At 36.9% G+C, this 22,668-nt stretch overlaps 1 protein-coding gene across 1 annotated transcript in view; it reads right to left on the bottom strand.

Annotated features, from left to right (window-relative positions):
• plppr2b (phospholipid phosphatase related 2b) overlaps positions 1-22,668 on the bottom strand; it is a 118,775-nt gene that overhangs the window by 15,355 nt on the left and 80,752 nt on the right. The window contains 2 exon segments of the mRNA XM_079629654.1: positions 11,334-11,458; positions 11,461-11,521. Coding sequence (XP_079485780.1) covers positions 11,334-11,458; positions 11,461-11,521 — 186 coding nt within the window.

The following is a 22,668-nucleotide window of genomic DNA, read 5'->3' as shown; positions in this document are numbered from 1 at the left end:
TTTTTATCTTTGAAACTTTGCAACGCCTTTCCCTACACCACAGCTCATGTTTCGCATTTGTTTTTCCACACATTCCCTTGTTCATGTGAAAAGCAGCAGCATTAACCTTCGGCTAACTTTCTTATTTGCTGTTCCACATAAAAAAACAAGTACCGGTAATTCGGATTTGGAACAACATAAGGGTGAGTAAATGACGACAGAAATGAAGAACAAATTGGACATCAGCTTATTCCGAAATGTTGCACTTCTTCAACACACACTAACAGTTTGCTCAGCAGACTTTCCAGTTCGTCCTGAGACTGGCAGCCCGCTTAGGATCTTTTCCGGGTGACATGCTCGAGGATACAGGCGAGGCGAATACACCCTGCTCTGTTTTCATAGCGTTACCATGGCATCAGTATGACAGCTGATGCACTCACGCTCCTGCTAATCCAATGCAGATCACAAATAGACCGCACCACATCACAGATCACATTCATTTCCACATGCTGTCAGACAAATTTTTAGCTGTCGTTTGAATACACTGAACTGAGATACCAGTACCAGTGTGTTTGCATTGATCTTTTCTGCGCATAATGTGTGTCCACTGTTATCACAACCTTCTTACATTCCTTTCGTCTAGTTGCTCTTTTCTCTTGCCCTTTTTGTGGGTTTTACACTCTGTCATTTCTGATTTCTGGGATTTTGTCCTTCTGTCTTTCTGCGGGCATCTCTCCAAGTATCATATAGAGAAACTGGGTTAGCATCATCCCTCTATCTCTCTCTACCAGCACCAGCTCTTCATGCTTTATTCTCTTCTTTAAACTCAACATGAAATCTAATTTGACCCCATTTATTTTTCTAAAGCATCTTTTTAGTCCCATTGTGGATTATTCATCAGTGCACATTACTGCGAGGAAAAACAAATGCTTGTCTTTGTAATTATTCATCAAAATGTAATAACGCTCTTCCTCTGAAATGCCTTTCCTTGGTGATGCAGGTCTGAAATACACAGTGCTGTTCGTTAGCATTCCCATCTCAACGGGAACAACAAGTTGCTCGGCTAGTGCAGGACACGATTTAAAATCTGCCGAATTCTGGGCACAGATCTGCTGCCACGTGTCTTGAGCCGTAAACGCCAAATGACTAATCACTTTTCAGCTGCAGAAAAATGACAGCATGACAACACATTTTGGCTGATGGCACCACAAGACTGCACAAAAACCTCAGTGATTATCCTGACCTGTGAAATCAAAGTCCTTCAAAACAAACCGAGTACTGGTAAAGTATATGCTTTAATATAATAAATATTTAAATATTTCTTAAAAAAACAAAAAAACAACAACTCTTAGCTGATGTCACCTACCCTTTTATTTTTCAACCACTCACCTCCAACCACCTGACTCCTTTCTGGTAACGCCCACTTTTTACGACCAATAATTTCCCATTCAAAATAAAAGTCCCATTTTATTCTCACTCAGTTTCCCTTTTCACAACACTGATAGTGATGTCAGGCATGAAAAACGTACTAGATAGAAATGTATGATTTAAAAAATATATATACTATATCAATCATACCGTTCAAAAGTTTAGGGTTGGTTCGATTATTTTAATGTTTTAAGATATTTCGCTTATGCTCATCAGGGATGAATTTATTTGATGAAAAAAACAGTAAAAAGATTAATATTGGGAAATATTATTACAATTTACAACAACTGTTTTCTATTTGAACTTTTTAATTTATTTATGTGATTGTAAAGCTGAATTTTCCTGAATGTTGAAAGTCACATGATCCTTCAGAAATCATTGTAATATGCTTAGTTATTAAAAAACATGTATTATTATTATTTTGCTATTATGTTGTTTCTTTTGTGGAAACCATACTACGTTTTTTTTTTCAAGATACTTGGATGAATTGAAAGTATAACATTTTTTAAATAGAAGTCTTTACTGTCACTTTTAATCTTGTAATGTGTATTCCCTGAAAAAAGGTATTAATTTCTTTGAAACAACATTTTACAAAACCCAAACTTTCCTATGGTACTGTAATAATAAATATCTTTATTTTTAATTAATTGAACTTTATTATTTTTATTTGGCTTGTCATAAGATAAAAGTTCAATACAATTAAGACAGACAATGGTATTTTTTTTTGCAATTAATACATTTTGTAATTTTACTAAGCTTCTTATTTTAATGCACATTTACAGTTTCAAGTTTGCCTTTTCTCTTTACAAACATTTCCTTTTTTTTTGTTAATGAATATATTGTTTGTTGCTCATTTTAGTTGTTATTCACTAATAATTTTGATTTGAGTGCCTCTTTTCTATAGTAAACTCAAAATACATATTTTACTGCTTACTGTGCACACTTCCTGCTTTCTTGCTATACTTTTTTTTTGCTTTCTTGCTACCTAGCAACCTTGTAGAGTCGCCCTTTCGTGATGCTATCTGCCACGCTTTTCATGTGAAGGTCACAGCCGTGCACGATGCTTGGGTTGAGCTGTGCACTGAAGTCCTGTCACAAGTCATGTGAAAAGGCCTTCATGTTCTCCATTTTTCACATTTCCATCCACAAACAGTCCCCACTTCTTTCTTTCCTCTAGCACATGTCTCGCTCCATGCCCACATGGCCAACTCCCAGTGTTCCCAAGGCTGTGTAGGAGTGTTAAACAAAAGCTGATGCTTTAATCTAAAGCTTACTAAGATTAGGCTGTGGATCGTCTCCACAGAGAGAGGTTAAACACATCCGCTGGGCATTGCTGTACACTTACAAGAGCGGATGACACGGATCTCAATAAGAATATCATCTTTATGTGTGTGTGAGCCTCTCTCTCTCTCTCTCTCTCTCTCTCTCTCTCTTCCTCCATTCCTCTTTTTACACCCTGCTATTCTCCATCTATACTGTTTTCCTATTGCCTTGCTCAAACACTTATTAGAAAGGTAGGCCTAAAGTGGATAATTTCAGGATTGATGATGCCCCATTAAAACTCATCTCATTTGTGTAAAAAAAAAACATTGTAGGCTAATTTTAACTGTAAAACACTAATAATGCTAAGGTAAAAACCTGTTAATTAGGTGAAATACTGTAATAAATCTAATAAGATATTTCATGTAATTTTACAGTAAAATCCAGTTAAATGTACAGTTTTTGGAAGTGAAAAAGAACAGCTTATAGTTTACAGTGAAAAAAAAAACATGTAAATTGGCATTCAATTCTGCGTGACATCTCATATTACAGTTTTTCTGCAAATTAACTAGCTTTTTATTCTCAGTTATGGACATTAGGGTTTTATGTTACATCTTATGTTTATATTTATTATAGAACATATTACATCATGTTTATATTAGTCATGTGACCATGAAAGTTTTTTGTGTGTGTGCATGCCACTGTGTGCACCTTATACATTAGTATTATCTCTGCTCATGACAAAGCTCCAAAAAAGCTATTCACATTATATCAGTTCAAATGTACATTTACTGTAAATGTAAGTTAAATCCGTGAAATCACAATCATTTTTGCTACCGTATTTTATAACCAGAGCTTTTATAACCCCGTGTATTGTGAGAACATCATCCCTTCTCACATGAACAATTATGCACTTAGTTCCGTTCCTCAAATTTGATTGGCCGATCAGTACCGGGAAGTTTTACTGTTTGTTTTACTCCAACTGTCTGTGTTCAGCGTTACTCTCTCTCTCTCTCTCTCTCTCTCTCTCTCTCTCTCTCTCTCTCTCTCTAGTATCACGTGAGCCTCCTCAGACAAACAGAATGAGGTCACAGAAACACACTTATGGCAAACCCGCATTACTGGCATATAGGAGCACACAGTCCCCAAACATCCATCATGAAAACAGAGTTGTGACACCAGCCAGCTGCAGCTTCTCACTGGATGAAGCTGTACATCTCTGCTGGGCCAGAGCTCTTCAGATCAAAGACACAGACTGTACCGGAGCTGCCATGTTTACCAGAAAAACAGACTGCCAAAAACTCAGATGAATAATTTAAGGTGTATTTGTTAGAATTTGTAGACTTCATTAAAAGCACCATTAATGGAATAGTGTCATTATTTACTCCCCCTTATGCTGTTCCAAACCTGCTGTGAACCATGGAAAACACAGAAAAATATATATTTTACCATTCAACGACAAAGAGGTGGTCTGATTTTAAGTGGTTGTTTACTGGCCGCACAATCTGAGGTTTTAATTAGTCTGTATTAGGGTCAAAGGTTTGTTCAAATCACTAACCCTGTGAGAAATAATAACAATGATGCATTTATCAACAAATACCGCTGATACAAAGCAGAAATTATTTTTTAATTGAAGAAATGGGACAGCTGCCAATGGCGTTTTTCAATAAATACACTGGCATTAAGAGTGCTTTGAAATCAGTTCATCCCTGTTGGAAAAATGTATCTGTGGCGCAAAGTTACTTTTAAAAGTAATGCATTACAATATTGCATTGCTCTCTGAAGAAGTAACTAATTGCATTACTTTGGAAAGTAATGCATTGCGTTACTTTCTCTCACCTGGGCTGGGCTTGCTTGTTCTATTTCTATGTTTTTTCTATGCCTGTACAGTAGAGGGCGCCACTGAAAGGTTTCAGCAGTGCTGCCATTCTGGATTGACAAAGAATAGGGTGCAGGAGAAGAAAGTTATACTTCAGCAATAAAGTCATTTTTGCTTATTAGTATGGTTGAATTGGATCATCAGCAGGGTCAGCAGCAAAGACATTGGACACATAAAGTGAGATTATACATAAAGTATATTTGTGTAATTTAACATATTTAAAGGTATAGCGGAGGATTTTCTTTTTCCGGGTGGGTAGCCTATACTATTGGTCCACCTAAGTGTCAATCATTCTGGTGATATGTTTACGTAAGGCCGTCCTACGTGCTCGTCCCTATGTAGTTTTCGCTTTCTGGTGTATTATGTGTGATGAGTTACGGTTTCAGCCATTCCTTTGAAAATGGCTGAGGGTCGAAAGAGAAAAAATGTATACGAAGTGTATGATAAGAAGAGAAAGGCCGCAGAATATAGAAACAAGACCAGAGTGATTTTGGGTGAATATTTCACACGCTGGCGTGCGCTAGAAGCACAGGTTGGGCTTCCCACTGATGCCGCAGTCGCGAAGATTCAACTAAAGTTTGTCATGCTATTTGGGGAAATCCATTTAAAATCACTGCTAGTAAAAGTGAATGTAAGCGTTCCCTCTCGGGAGCAAATAGAGTGTTGCGCATGTGCATTTTAAAAAAAAGATGGAGAGGGCGGGTCTTTTCTAAAATTAGGAAAGATCCTCCGCTATACCTTTAACTATAGCAGGTTTGTGTAATATTCTTAGTTTGCATTTCACAGTTTCTATTTATTTTGAGTAATGCTGAATCTGTTTTAGTGCATGTGAGATGAGTAAATGCCTGCTCACATTTAGTCTACTCTAGAACTGCAATAAGCATCATGTTCACACAGCGCACACAACGCCTCTGCACTTACTCATGATTTCTCTCAATAAAGGTACAGGAGAGGTGTCAGTCAATAAATGGGAAAACAAAGGAACTTGCGTTATGTATTTGAAAAAGTAACTCAGATATTTTGTTATAAATTTAAAAGGAATGCGTGACTTGTCTTTAATAGGCTACCGTACTTACTTGAAAAAAGATCACCTGATTATGTAACTTTTCATTCGTTTCCACTATCGCTAAACGCGAACATCGCAGTAGTTCGGAATAATCTTGAGGTAAAAATACGTTTGCTAAAGCAACCATGCTAAGTCTTTGAGCTCTTTTTTTCTCTCTGTTAATTGTTTACTACAAAGGTGGACATTCAAAGAAGACTTGGGATATACATAATGTTGTTAAGATAATTTATTGTGATTTATTTAGTTATATTCAGAGCTTGATAGCCCTTCACTCTTATTGTATGGAAAAGACCGCCTGGACATTCTGTTTTTGTGTTGACAGAAGAAAGTCATATGGGTTTGGATGGGAATAACATAAATAAATGTTGACAGCATTTTCAATTTTAGGCAGAATTTAAGGCATTGTGAACTGAACATTACTCCCCCTGTTAAAGAGACGACAGTTTTCGTCCCTATTGACTTCCATTGTACTTGTTGTATTCATGGAAGTCAATGGAAATCAAATCTCTTTGATCACCAAAATTCTTTAAAGGGGTGGTTGAGTATGATTTCACTTTTCTAACTTTAGTTAGTGTGTAATGTTGCTGATTGAACATAAACAACATCTGCAAAGTTACAAAGTTCTCAAAGTTCAAAGCAAAGGAAGATATAAAGAAAAGGACTACAACAAACGTCTGGTAGGGACTACACGACATTTGTGAGTCAGCTCAAACTTTAGCATCCATCTTTTCACATGCAATAGAAAGTCACTCTGTGTGCATCTCACAACAGTTCCTATACGAGCGATTTATAGATTATCATGACAGAATATGCTAATTGAAGATAGTTAACTCCACATCAGCAACAAATTCATCAACTAACCATTCAGAGACGTCCTGTTGAATTCTACATGTTGTCACTTCTTCTTGAGTCTCTCCATCTTTGTCTGAATCTGTTTTTAACATTAAAGGCAGAACAGTTTTTGTCATTTTAGTGTGTCTGCGTGAGGTAATCGCAGCTGCTAACACACACATGAGCTCTTGAAACCCCGCCCTCTACAGCAGCTCATTTACATGTAAAGGGACAGACACAAAATGGTACGTTTTTGCAAACCCTTAAAAAGTGACAACTTTAACATGCTATATAAAAATATCTGTGGAGTATTTTGTGCTAAAACTTTACACACACACACACACACACACACACACACACACACACACACACACACACACACACACACACACACACACACTCTGGGGTCATCCGAGATTTATTTTACATCTTGTGAAAAGGGCATTTTACCACCCCTTTAAAATATCTTATTTTGTGTTCAGCAGAAGAAAGAAATGCATACAGGTTTAGAGTGAGTAAATGATGACAGAATTTTTATAGATGAACTATCCCTATAAACTAGCTGTACTGAAAAGGAACTGACCCCAATCCAGTACTCAGTGGCACTCCACTCTTTAGGGAACACAACTGCTGAGAATTAGAGGGCCACTTGACATCTTCAGATGTGGAGAGGCAGCGTGTCTCAATTAAGCACTTCAGCGAGGTTCAAACGCGTGTTTACAGCATGAAAATCTGCGTTGTTTATAAGGCGCTAGAATTGACGGGAGAGTTTTTCCCTGTTCACGATCACCGTTTCCAGATTCAACTCTCAGCAAAAGATAGAAAGCACTAGCCGCCCACACACACTCCAAGAACCCACATATTCACACACGTGCACACTCATACATGCACGCACACACGGCGCAGATGCAAACGCTCACTATCCTCAAGACAAAGAGATAAAGGCAGTTACACACAAAGAGAGCATGCTCACACATGCTGAGAAAAAGAAGCCTTTCTCAGTGAAAATCTTGCAAAAACAAATTTGAATGTCCCATTTATGAGTGACCTGACCATTTCATGATTCACCCCTTTATATGCTCACATAGAAACCTGTACATTACATTTTATGACATAATATAAATAATAAAATACAATAAAAAAAAAAAATGAAACAGTAGAATTAAAATAAAATAAAACGCACATCACAGAATACACACACAGCAAAATATGTAACCATGTTTGATGAACCAATTTCTTACTGTTTTCAGACTTCACATTGACACACACAGACTAGACACACATGGCAAGAAAACACACAGCTTTGTCCAAATGAAACATCAGGTGACTCTCAGCCCGCAGAGGGAGCCTCAGGTGTCCCTGTACACACTGCTGTCATCTCCATGTGAAGGAAGAAAAGAGCTATTTTTCACCTGCTCTCATTTGCACAGATGAGGTGTGTGTGTGTGTGTGTGTGTGTGCAGCGTGTGTATAAATACTCAAAAGTGAAGAAAGCCCCTCTGATGTCTGAAAGTGGTATCTCACCATCTGTTTCTGTGATGTTGGGTGAGAGACAGACATTCATTTACCCTTCCTCTGAAAATGAATCATTTGACACCGCTGGGAAATCGGTATTTTTTCCTGGCTAGTTGAATCGAGACTTGTGTTGACCTCATCTAGCTTACATTTATTACTCTGCACCACACTGTGGATATCTAACCTTGTTAATGTCACTTTTGTTTGGTCTGACCTAAGTAACAATGACATGACATGACATTCCAACCCTGACATCCAAACCGGAGACAGAGCAGCCCAAAGCACACTCTCTACGCAAGTACATGGACTAGCCTACTAGGGTTGCCACCCGTCCCTTAAAATACGGAATCGTCCCGTATTTACAAGTAAGATGATGCGTCCCGTATCAAATCAATAAGGGACGCGATTTGTCCCGTATTTTACATTAGGCCCACATATAGTTGAATAAAAACATAAGGATTTTGCAGTATGGATAATACTAATAGCAAATATAAAGAAATCAATTTCTTAGTAGAGAAGCTCATTGCGTGATTGCATTTTAGCGTCTTTGTTTCTATAGCGACTGAGTCTCGTGAACATGCGCTGTAAACCTGCACGTTTTTTAACCCCTTGTGCGCTGTTCGGGTCTTTTCGACCCCAAATGACGTTTGCTGAAATAAATAAAACATTATATTTGTCCAAATGATGTGAGACTTTGCACGGTTGACAACACTTTCTACATCTACAAAAAAAAAATTAAATACATTTGAATAATATCTGTTTTTTTATGTTAGTGTGGGGGGAAAAAGTCACACTTGTGTTGTTTCAACAAAATGTCATTTTGAAAAAACATAATTTTTTTTTTTTTAGGATTATAGTTTTAGGAGGATGTATTATATTTTTTTTACTTTAGGCTATATAAATAAATATTTTTTAAACAAAAACAGTAAAAAAAAGTTAAATTCACTTTATAAAAGACCCACATTTCTAACGTTCATGGATATAGATAATTTGACATGGTTTAGTGTAAGATTTTTGCCCATCTTTTGGAAAATGCTGTTTTAAAAGTAAAGAAATTATCACTTTAGTAGATGGCTGCAGAGCTACACCATTTGCTATTTGACTAAAATACATATTTTCAATAGCTTTTAGTTGGATTCATATCTACATATTATGAAATCACAATTATAACAATAAAAATGACTTTGTCAAAGTTGAGCATTTGAGGGGGGGGGGGGGGGGGGGTGAATGGGTGTCCCTTATTTTGCCACACTGAAGGTGGCAACCCTATAGCCTACCATTCAAAGTTTGAGGTCAATAAGACCTAAAAAAAAACAAAAAAAAACTTTTATTCAGCAAGGATGCATTACATGTATCAAAAGTGACAGTAAAACCGTTAATACATCGTTACAAAAATGTCTATTTCAAACAGGCGTTGTTCTTTTCCTGTTCACCAAAGAATCCTGAAAGAAAAGATTATCATATTTTTCACAAAAATATTAAGCAGCGCAACTGTTTTAACATGGATAATAATAAGAAATTTTCTTGAGCAGCAAAAACAAAAAGCATATTATACTGATTTCTGAAGGATCATGTGACACTGAAGACTGGAGTAATGATGCTGAAAATTCAGTTTTGTAATCACAGGAATGAATTACATTTTAAAATAGAAAACTATTTTCAATTGTAATAATACTTCACAACATTACTAGTTTACTGTATTTTTGATCAAATAAATGCAGCCTTGGTAGGCAAAAGAGATGATGTAGTCACATTAGCGAAATTTTGTAGGGAAAAAGGTTTTCAATTATCAAGTCCATTATCAAGTGTAGCGATGCATCAAGAACCGCTCATACAGAATTATCTTTGAAACTAATAAGCCACGTTCTGTTGATCAACACGCCAAATGTGATGAACAACTTAAAACCAATGCGAAATCTTTCACCGAACGGGAAACTCCTGATCACATGGATTGCGATTAAAAATGTTGGATTTATCCCTTCCCTACCCTGCTGAAAAAAGCTTAATTCCCCCAAAAAATCCAAAATGGTCTCAAACTAGTTTTAGATTAACAATTCTAGTCTGTAACTGACACAACCTGGTTACGCAGTTTTTGTTCTGTTAAACCAGCCTGACTGGTGTGACCTTGGAAGGTGACCAACCACAACCAGAATGTGCCCAAAACAAACCAATAACTACTAATATTAAATGCAACTTCTTCTAAAGTGTTACCAGTTGAACCAGTTAAACTCATGTCACTCTCATGTCGTACCAAACCCATTAGATTTTCGTTCATCTTCAGAACACAAATGAAGATATTTTCTACGAAATCTGAGAGATTTCGGTCCCTCCATTGACAGCTACGCAACTACCACTTTGTTCATAAAGAGATCTAAAACCAATCCATATGAATTGAGCCGTTTAGTCCAAATTTTCTGAAGAGACACGATCACTTTATATGATGAAAAGATTGAATCGAGGCTTTTATTCACATATAAACATCGAACATAAACAGAAGCTCATCCGAACCGGCTTAATCCGCGAGAACAAACCTCTTGCAGAAGCTCAAACGTGCTGCGAGAATGAATGAGAATGAACACGAGAGTGAACCTCATTGGTTCTCACACGTTAAGCGAACATGCTTGAGTTTACCACAACTGATGTGTGAGCTGATGAATGTGTGTGAATAAAAGCCTAAATTAAATCTATTCATCATATAAAGCGAAAGAGTATCTTCTGAAAATTTGGACTAAACCGCTCAATTCACAATTAGTTTTACGATCTCTTTATGAACTTTTTGAAGCGTCAAAGTGGTAATTGCGTATGTCTATGAGAGACAGAAATCGCTTCGATTTTAAAATATCTTCCTTTTGTGTTACGAAGATAAACGTCTTACAGGTTTGGAACGACATGAGGGCGAGTAAATGATGACAGAATAAAAATTTTGGGTGAACTATCCCTTAATCTAGGCTGATAGTAATAATTCTTATTAAGATCACAATTATTTCTCATACATTACAATGAGATTAAAAAGCAAGCATGGAGCCATTTGTCTACAGATTTCAATATGAACTCAATAGCTTCTATACACATACATTTTATAGCTACTGTATACTTATAATGCATGTAAACAGTTGCCTTATATGTATGTTTATGTTTTTACTATGTTTAAGACATTACTTTAGTAGCAATTTTTCTCATTTCATTATCCAGATGGCCAATAAGTTAGTAAACAAATGGCCAATAAGTTAGTGAAATATCCAATGTATAAGATCACAACACATTCCCACTCAAACACACTCATTAGCGATCCCCCACGCCGACACACTGACGTATACACACGTGTGTTACCTCAGAGAAGAAGTGTGAGTTTATGAATGGCAGTAAAACTCTTACGGTGACAGTAGGGATGGCGGTGACCAGAGAATACACCAGCACCGGGGGAGCTTTGCTGTCGTCTTCAGGTCCTGGAAACGGCTTGGAGAAGGCTTTATCGAAGCAGAAGAATCCTTGAACGTGCACGGGAATGTGTCCGTATACTCGAAGTAGTATGCCAGGAGAACCGTTCCTGCCATGATCACCAGCTGGAAATAGAACATGATTCCAGTTTAGAATAGAAAATCCGTTCTAATAGGTGGACGGTGGAGTTGTGGAATAAAACACAAGCTGCAGTCGGAATCTTCGGCTGAGTGAAGGAAGAAAAAGAAGAAAATAAAAAAGACAATTCTCCCCCGTGAGAGAAGTCACAGGAAATTTTGTGGCGTGAATGAGTGAAGGGAGCATGAAAGGAAACTGTGAGAACGGCTAGAATCCCTTCAGCTGTGCCTATCTATAGAAATAATAAAAAAAAAGAGGCATGGAAGACACAAATAAAGAGAGGCATTTTACGGAAAAGAAAACAAGAAGATGAGAATGATCAAGGGAGAGAAGAAAAATAAGGGGAGGAGGAAAGGAGATGGCAATGTTGTAGAGAGAGAGAGAGAGAGGGGGGGTGGAGAGATGGGAGAGAGAGAGAGAGAGAGAGAGAGAGAGAGAGAGAGAGAGAGAGAGAGAGAGAGAGAGAGAGAGAGAGAGAGAGAGAGAGAGAGAGAGAGGAGAGAGAGAGAGAGAGAGAGAGAGAGAGAGAGAGAGAGAGAGAGAGAGAGAGAGAGAGAGAGAGAGAGGGAGGAAGGGAGAGGGAGGAAGGGGGGCGTGTGCATCTGTGCTCACAGCGGGAGAGGAATACATTGCTAGTACAAGCAATGCATGCAGCTCTTCAGATTTTTGGGCAGCAAAGATAATTAGCATTACATTTATTAAAATAATTTATGTACATTTATAATTTAGAGTGTCACTTTCAGTGAATAGGGTACAAAATAGGGTTTGAAACTCAAAAAATATATAATTTTTCTTTTCAACAAATTGTAATGACATGCTTTGTTTCAGAATCTTCAGAAAATTCTGACGTCAACTCTAAATATTATATAAGCTGTTTATAATTGTCTGTATTTTTTTTTTTTTTTAGCAATACACATTTTATATATATAAAAAAAAAGTTAATAGGCTACATTTTACTTTAAGGTGTTCGTGTTACAGTAATTATACATTTAAGTATAATTAACTTCATGTATACTATGGTAAGAGTGTGGTTTAGGGTTAGTTGCATGTAATTATGCACAATAGTAATAACTATACAGTAGCATCTAACTACATGTGTAACAAGGACATATAAGATAAAGTGTTACCTAAAAATATGGTAGAATGGGTAGTATTAAACGGTTGGAGTTTGCTAGTTTGGGGCCAGGTGTTGGTGTACATTTGATAAACTCATATTTCCCATTAATATACATATTTTTTTATTTGATTTACAACTGAATATAATCTAATAGTTCTTACTATAAAAAACAAGTTTTTTTTGTGGCTCTAATGCTTAAAAAAATCCTGAGACAAGTGTATTCGTGGAAAGTATTGCATGCATGCTTAGGTGCAGCTGTGTGAATCAGCAAGGACATACTGGATCCATAACCATAATGTCCTATGAAAGATTAACAGATTATAGTTCAGCGCAGCCTTATACTGTAGCAGCTGATGTTCAGATTTATCAACTAAGCATTTCTGTCATTCATGTTTTTCTTTTTGTTATGGTTGCAATATTGCTCACATTATCAGTCAACACTGATATTCTTGGCTTCTAAAATAATTTAGTTAGTGAATTCCACTCAAATGTAGGGACTCCAAATTCGCAGAAAATACACACATATACAGTTGCTTTAACACTAGTGTAAGGCAAAATATTTTTAATAAAATAAAACTGTTTTATTTTTAAATGTTTGTTTTTCATCAGCCAATCTGCATGTCTCCATTCATCAACATTATATCTGGGTTGAATAAAAATTCAATAGCTTTTACAGAAATTAGATGGTCATGCTTTCATTGTTTTTCTAAAATGCTGAGAAAACAAACTTGTACAAGAAAGGCTAGAAGAAGTGCAACTTAAATGGGTGGTTGAATATGATTTCACTTTTCATAAACAACATCTGCTAAGTCACAATGCTCAAAGTTCAAAGCAAAGGGAGACATTTTCTTTTAAAGAAATTGCTTTTTAAGGACTACAACAAACGGCTGGTATGGACTACACGACATTTCTCCCGGGTAAGTGACATCACCAACCCTAAAATTTACATAAACCGCGACCTCAGAACACGATTTATAGATAATCACGACAGAATATGCTAATCAATGACTAGAAGATAACTACACAAAGATACATAAATTCACCAACTAACCAATCAGAAATGTTCTCTACATGTTGTCGCTTCATCTTGAGTCTCTCCATCTTTCTGACTTCGGTTTGAATTTTTTCTAGTGCATGTCTGTGTGTGAGGTAAAAGGACAAAAGCTGTTGTAGCTCCACCCCCTGTGCCAGGAACAGCAGCTCATTTTCATTTAAAGGGACAGACACAAAAACTGTGCGTTTTTGCTCACCCTCAAAAAGTGACAACTTTAACATGCTATATAAAAATATGTGTGGGCTACTTTGAGCAAAAACTTCAGATACACACTCTGGGGACATCAAAGACTTATTTTACATCTTGTGAAAAAGGAATTATACCAGCTCTTTAAAGGCAGAGATATACATGATTGTCTACACGTATGGTTAGTGTGTTTTTTCCAAAGCCTAAATAAACTTCTGGTCTGGTCTCTTTGGAGTCAGTGGTAGAGATGATAATTGCCTAATTCTATCATCCATCGGTTTAGTTCATGACAAGCAATTCTGAAATTCAATGAAGCTCTTGTAAACTGTTGCCTAGTTATTGCTTCATTCTTGTACTCTACTATGATCTTTTCTGCTGACTGCTTCTCTCTCCCCCCACTGTGACTACTTTCATGTTATTTCTAGCTTCTGTCCCACATGAACATGAACACGAGTTTTCAGCTCTCACTCTTCTAACTTCTAGCAGAGTTCTGCACCCAGCTTTAGTCTGCTTTGTAGGCCCTCACAGCATTTTTTTGTCATAGGTAACCCAACAGTTCCATGAGATAGCCTTTCATAAACACCAAACCAGAAACGTATTTCACTGATGTTATACTATGATTCAACAGTATCATTTATTTCATTAACATGTCCATCATTACAATGATTCACTCTTAAACAAAAACAATGGGTGAAAAATAATCACTTTTAGTTATTGGGATTGATTACAGTACTTTACAACAGTCAGATTACAACGTACAGTAGCGTCTCGAATACTGTCTGTATGAATGTGCAATGGGAGTCAAACTCATATTCTCTAACCGGTAAATATAGCCACAGTGATTGAAGTAATATCAAAGATGACGGCGTCCATAAAACCGAAAATTCGAATTACTTTTCACACGTCAAGTCCAATCGTTCCACGAGTTCATCCATCAAACCTTCAGCAGCTTTTATATCTGGATAGAGAGCGGTGCATTTGAGTCACGCGTAGAACACAAAACTAGGAGCAGCTCCGGTGGAGAACAACGACTGGATCTAAAGCAGACGACACCATGGCTGATAGTTACCAATATCACTCACTCAGTAGACACGTGTGAGTCCTAAATATGTTTGGGTGTGAGTTCAGATATAGAATAAGTTGTCATTCCCGTGAAAAAAACACCCTGTTGGTCACCCCTTTGCTATATGGTCCTTGTTGCATGTTCATACAGACCAGAGATGTAAGTTTCGAGACTCACACTTGTAAGTAAATACGACTGTCAATCCCCAAAACTGATACCGTGAACGCAGTGATTAAGCAGGGCCGTAGCTAGGGTATCAGGTTGTTGCTGTGAGCCCCCTTGAAATGACTGACGGGCCTGCCTTTAGGTATCTTCTCCTCGTAATGAAATACAAGAGCTTGTATGTCATTCTCCATGATTGGCCAGGTAGGCTATACGTTAAAACTTATTTTGAAGAAAGGGCAAACAATTAATTTAATCAGGCTACATAATATCCAATCCAAGACATATTTTTTAAATCTTTCCTGGCAGGAAAGAAAAGATAAAACCCAATTTGACTCCTTCCACTTTCACACAGTCCTATTTTACAAGGTTTATATGCAAAGGCAAAATTATGCTTTCCAAAGTAGTTTACAGCTAACAACTGATACCAGGCTCGGAATCTTGACACCAGGCTCGGAATAATAAATGCACTCATGCATCAAATCCTGTGTTGATTACTGTATTCTAAACACAAACATTCTAATTCAGTTTTAGTGAGGAATTAACTATTTGCTTGTAGATAATAACCCTAATATAAACATAACCCAGAGATATCCTCTTCAAAATGGTTTGCAATAAATCTAGCATTTTTTATTAGAACAAAGAACACAAAGTTATCATGGATGCTACAATATCAGTACACAAAATATTTCCAACAGCTTCATATACAAATTCACACTTTCCTCAATGGTTTAGGTACATAATCCATTTACAAAACTTGTTACACTTGTTCAATTTGAGGCTTAATATAAATGTAAGTCTCTCCATAGCCTACTGTATATTTCATTTACGATCCCTAGCCATTGATCCTTTGTTGGAGGGTCAACCTGCAACCATTTACGGGTTATTGCTTTCCTACTGCTTGCTAACAATATTTTTAATAAGTATTTATCCTTGTCTAAAACATTTTCTGGTATTTTACCTAAATATAATGTAGTGAACAAAAAAACAACCTCTACTCCCACTATTTTTCCAATTCTTGCCAAAATTATTTTATTTTTGGGCAGGCCCAGAAAATATGGTAATGATTAGCCATCGGGGTTTCACATTGCCTCCAGCAAAAGCCAAGGCTTGGTGTGCTTGTATGTAGTGCTGTTCATTTGGGAGTTATAAAAAAATCTTACAAAATTCTTCCATCCAAATTCCCTCCAGGATCTTGAGTTTGTGGTATTTGCCTGTATCACACATTTATCTGTCCAGTCTTCATCTGTTATTTGTGAGTCAGACTCTTTCTCCCATTTTTGTTTAATGTATTGATGGATGGCCCTTGGATGCTTGCATACTTCCATACAGTCTTGAAATCAGCTTTTTGCATCTTCTAATGTGTACGTATTTGAAAATATTGTAATTCAATTATAATCTTCCGTCAATCTACTTTAAAATGTTTTGTTAAAATAATCTCTGACCTGCAAATATCTATAAAAATCCTGCTTTTCTAGTCCAAATGTATTTGAAAGTGCCTGATAACTCTGTAATTTCCCATTAGACATGACTGAACAGTAAGATGTGATACCTCTCCAAACCCATTCTTTAAATCTCTCATCTACCCTAGCCGGCTCAAAACCTGAGTCAAATGCTATCCAACTTAAAACTCCAGCTTGTTTCCATAATTGCAATTTCTTCAATACTCTAACCATACCCTCAATGAAAATATAGTCCAAGTACTCAATCTAATAAATCTAGCATTTTGAAATATAAACTAATAAAAACTCTCAAAAATTATGAAGATTCCAACTACAAACCTTTTTTTACTGCACTTTTACTTTACCAAACTACTTACTACTAACTATATGTGTCTTAATATTTTATATTATTTTCCACATTATTATCATTTTTTAATAATAATATAATAAAACTTTTTTTTTTTTTGAATTTGTACTGTTTTATAACGCATGAATGTGTATACAATTTGTTCATTTCCTGTATTTCCCAACATTTTTTTTACACAACTCTGTTCATACTAATGCATTAAACTGATTAAAAGTGACAATATAGATATTTAGTTACAAAAGATCTCTAAAAGCTGTTCTTTTGAAGTTTCTACTAACTAAAGAATCCTGAAAATAAAATGTATTGGGTTTCCAAAAATTCCAAAATATTAAGCAGCACAACTGGTTTCAACATTGATATTGATAAGAAATGTTTCTTGAGCAGCAAATCAGCATATCAGAATGATTTCTGAAGGATCATGTGACACTGAAGACTGGAGTAATGATGCTGAAAATTCAGATTTACCATCACAGGAATAAAATACATTTTAAAATAGTAATAATATTTTACAATATTACTGTATTTTTGATCCAATAAATGTACTTGCAAAAGCACAAGAGACTTATAAAAACGTTTTAAAAAAATACTACAGACCTCAAACTTAATAAACACTGTTGTGCACTGTATTGTGTTATATAATGCTCCATGTGTGTATATAATTGTCTTAAAGCTAAAAAATAGTTTTATGTAAAATTATCACCAGAAATGCAATTCCATTGCCCCATGTCCACATACGGTTGAAAGGCAATGAAAGCAGACTCGACTGTGCATTTCATTTTGACAAAAATCCCTGATATTAAACAGCCATTATGTTAATGTGAATGTTATGTTATGTAATCAGTTCCGGCTAAACCTTGAGGATCTTTGTCAAGATGAGTAAGTGTGGAAAATAAATGCATTGCACAAAGACCAGACAGGAGTGACAGTAAGTTCATTATCTCATTTTTCAGACTTGCTAATTGAGAGCAGAAGGCATGTGCCCTTGTTTAGCAATGCTGAAGAAAGGTCACACATTCACACAAACAGCAGGATAACAGGGCAGATGGACACAAAGTCAAATGAACCAAACACTTTCAGATGAAATAATTATAAATGGTACCAAGAAACAAGACAATAGTTTTGACGTATATTGGGTGAGTGCTGCAAAATGCCATTAATGCAAATAGCATTTTTTTGTTTGTTTTTTTTGTTGAGAGAAATACACACGGGACTTTTAAAGAGCGGTCCACTTCTCTCTGGCCTCATTTCTCAGAGCGAGGCCATTGCGTAGTCAGTTTTTCACTCTTTCTGAATTTTGAACTGCTGTGCTAGCAAATAAAAATTCAGCTGTCATGCTAACTCTGCCACTCTGTCAAAAACATGGAGAGAACTGACAAGACGGTGACAGAGAGAAAGAAATGTCTTTGGCTAACTTTAGCTATTACCGTTAGCTCTTACACACAGGAAACAGGAATTGTCATGTGGGAAAAAAACAGCTCGATCTCATGAAAGTCCGCATCTATACCACAAATGTTATTTCTCGTGCCATTTCTATGCCAAAAATAGTTTTTGTGCGCATATGATATGCAGTTTTGGCATGTAATAGCCTACACACGCACTCCCCACCCCTAATCCTACCCAAGGGTTTTCAGTGCGTAGCATATGCATGCAAAAAAACATGGCATATGTTTTGGCATATAAATGACACGAGAAATAACATTTGTGGTAAAGATATGCACTTTCACGAGATCGTGTTGAAAACCCCCCAGCTTAAACCAGTCTAGGATGGTTACTCAGTCTCCCAGTCTGGCCAAGACAGTTATGTTGGTATTAGATGGGACCAGCTGACTGACTGTAGCTAAACCAGCTTCGGTTTTGCTAGGCTGGGGGAGAAGATAAACTTAAACCACTTAAGACCAGAAAACAACCAGAAATTAAGGATTTTTTGTTTGTTTGTTTGCTGGCTGATTTCAAATCAGTTTTTTAAACTCACCAATTGTGAGCCATTTAAAAGTAAATAAGCCTCCCTGACAAATGACAGTAAAACAAATCTTGTATCTTTAAACAATTGATGAAAACTTTACAGCAATATTACAGTTTAACAATCTCATCTAAATAATACATTTGCCAAGGAGCTTCCCACCCAGAGCGGGATGATTGTGCCCTCTGCTGTTCACATACTTATATTTAAAAGGCAGTTCAAATATTTTTTCAGACTCATCCGTCACTGATATCTCGATTATTTATGTCATCCTACAAAGAGGCTTCCTCTAATTATCCAGGTCTAATGTAGGGAACAGTTACCTGACAAAAAAAAAACATGATGTTGTCTTGGGGGGCTACTTCAGAATTTGTTGAATCAAACACACACACACACACACACACACACACACACACGGAATTTGTCAGATGCTTTTATGCAGAGCGACTGCATTCAAAAATAGTGCTTTAGCGACACATGCGAAACTGCCGTTGGGAACAGATGGCAAGCATGCAAAGTTATGTTCTGGATGAAGTCTTTTATTTATAGAAGGACAAATAGAAAACTTTGGTCAGAAGTGGATCATTCCTATTAATCTTATTCTTCCTTTTTTAGAAACCCAAAGAGCCACAAGCTGTGAATCTTTTCTTTAGTAGGCTTTTACATGCTTTTAGATTTTACATTTCGCAACTTGTTGACCGTAACATGTTTTTTCTGTAGCTGAAAACATAATAAAGTGGCAGAACTACTGAAGGTGTGAGATCATAAAAACTGGCTCACTGAAGCTCATGTGGGACGTTCAGTGATGCCCACACGTTGTTAAAATAACTGATCTGAGATGAATAACAAACTGGGTCTGTAAATCTCAGAGGAAAATAACTTTGAACAGAACTCTTTTGCATGGTTTTATTGTTGTTTGTTTCAGCAAGTTACTAAATTAATGCTAAATTGAAAATTCATAGAGGCACGTCTACCAATTATTCGGCGAAATTGCACTATTGTGCAAGTATTTCTGTATGCAAGAGAATACATTAGTGAAGGTTTTACTATTACAAAAAGTAGACCTACTTTAGGATGAGAAAGTGAAAAGAAACCAAAATATTCCAGAAAATTTTATTTTTTATGCAAACTGCTCAAATTCTACCAGATCTTTTTTTTTTCTCAGCAAGCCAAATTTATTATTCATGGAATATTCCTTGATGTCACAGAATTTGCCGTTTCTATTAACATTTTCTTCAATTAACATTGTATGAGCACTGCTTTAGTTTCTTCAGAGGACTTACTTCTGTTTCTCTACTTGGGAGAATTTTTCCAATGGATTCTTACTTTAAGTTATTATAAACCATTACATTTTCCAAATAAAACATTGCATTCTTCATCTAATTCACTTTCAACTTGCTTTTGTGATTGGGCTGCAAAAAGCCAAGACAAATTGTGATCAAAGTAACAATCTTTCCTCTTGGCAAACACTTCCATGTGTTCCGCCCACCTCTGCTGTTCCGTGGAAGTTCAGAATTAGTCTTTTATCTCTAGTCTTATCTAATCTCCAGCAACACACTCGCTGAACGTCAATACGGGAACGAGTTTTCTCCTCTGGGGGACATAAGTGGGGACTTCAAAAACTGATCCCTCACAAAAATTGCCTAACAGATTAGAAGTACACTGGTGGCAGCTCATGAGTTGAGGAGATGGGCTAATAATCCAAAGGCTGCAGGTTCAAATCCCAAAGGGAAGATTTGTGATTTAGAGCCGTGTTTCTCAACCGGTGGGCCGGAAGACCGCTTTGAGTGGGTCGTGGAGTTTGTAGTCAAAGAAACAACAGCAGAATAAATCACGCATTCGTGTCATGTGCCTTTCTGTCAATGGGAGGAAACCACGCCCTATTTTGGAGCTCCCACTCCCATTTGGAGATCTCCAGGCTTCAGCTATACCCTTCTCCTTGACGGCGGCTTCTGCGTGGGCGTGGCTCAGGAAAAAGACGCACCTCTTCTTGTGTCCAATTTGAAGTCTGATAGGTCCTGTGCAGACGAAACAAGGCTTTAAGGGACATGCCGGAACGCACAAGGGGTTCTTGTAGACTTCTTGCTACGAATCTTTAACAAAAACGTAAATTTTCCGTTGGTGATTCAACGACAAAATGACAGTTGTCACCGTTTTGCACGAAGGAGAAAGATTCTGAGGATATGCACGTTATATATAGCCTGGGTTTCCCCATACTGCCTTTGCGCAGCGCGATTTTATTCATGCTGAAAGGCAGTCTGGATACCATGGACCAGATTTTCGCCTCATCTAGGGAACCAATCACAGACCGGGGAGGGAGCAGCAAGACGATGACGACATCTATGCCACACAACTAAGCAGTTTGTTTATATCTATGGATTCAACATGGCAGCAGACGCGAAGTAGTTTAGAACGCAAGTTTATTTACACAAAAATATCTTACCCATCGTCTTCTTCCTTGTCTAATTTCTGTCGCTCTACATACATCATGGTATAATGGAAACGATTGGCTATGAGCTACGTACAGGCGCATTTGATAGACATTCTTAGCACCCAATAAACGGTGCCGGGCATTCGTAAACCACGCCTCAAATACGAGAAAATGCACATGTGGTTCCCAGACCCAAGTCTCAACGAGAATTGGGTCTGGCGTTAGCCAGGCTACGTTATATAGGCTACTGCACATTCCTGCCCCTGATTCACGCGCTTGAATGGCATTGGACATTGCAATGCAATATCGTTATAGGCTACCAATCAAGCTTCAGTATTCTGTGAGAGAGGACAAGTTTCCCCATAGTGTCATCGAGACGCAACGCCTCGTGCCCTCATTTTAGGGAACACTTCTACAGAATGTTTCATGTAATTTCTACATGAAAAAGTTAGTTCAGCCAAGAATTAATTAATAAGTTAATTATATATTAGTAGGCCTACTCAATTCAAGTGTGTAGAAATTAAAGCGTAAATATCAACGTTATAAAATGAAGTAAAATTACTCAACTTTTCTGATACTGGTGTTCCCATCATGCACTGGGCCTTGAACAATTAATGAGGTTGATTTTTCACTGTTTTCCAGCTGTATTTACTATAGCTAGTTGCCTACACTGTAAAAAATTCTAACCTCCCCAACTCAAAATGTTCTAGTGACTGGTCACATCTAAATTTTTCAATTAATTTTATCAATTTGCAGAATTTCACTTGGGCCAATTGAAAAATTTTGATGTGACCAGTCACTAGAAAATTTTGAGTTGGGGAGGTTAGAATTTTTTACAGTGTAGTTCTAACAGATAGAGTTGTATACAGTATAGTGAGCTTTTTAAAATAAGTTCAGCTTAATATTGTATTATATTATATAATTTATTAATTTTGTCTTATATAATAATTAGTAGATTAATAAGTTCCCTGCATTAGAATATAAAGCATTCTGCCTATATCGACACAGAGCAGTTTGATTAAGGTCTATATGAGGGGCATTTTATACATATTGAATGACAATAAACAGATCTGTTAGTTGCCATGGAGCTTGGACTTCCTGGAAAAAAGTTCTAAGCCACCACACCAAGCACTCATTCATTGATGAAGCTTGTCAGTGCTGAGAGATCCTCAAGCTTTTAACGTGCAGATAACATATGTCCCACAGTGCAGAGATGAAGCACGAACGATACCGAGCTGGAACTGCATCAAGGAAAGGGGAAAAGAGAAATGCCAGAGAGAATTTTACCAAAAGCAACTGATAATGAGATGCAAATGTAGAACAAAGGATCATTGGCCACAAGAGAGGACTGG

The sequence above is a fragment of the Phoxinus phoxinus genome (genome assembly GCF_949152265.1).
Source record: "Phoxinus phoxinus genome assembly, chromosome: 11".
Taxonomy (NCBI): domain Eukaryota; kingdom Metazoa; phylum Chordata; class Actinopteri; order Cypriniformes; family Leuciscidae; genus Phoxinus; species Phoxinus phoxinus.
Note: the sequence above shows the minus strand (reverse complement) of the source record. Positions and strands in the feature narration are given on the sequence as shown.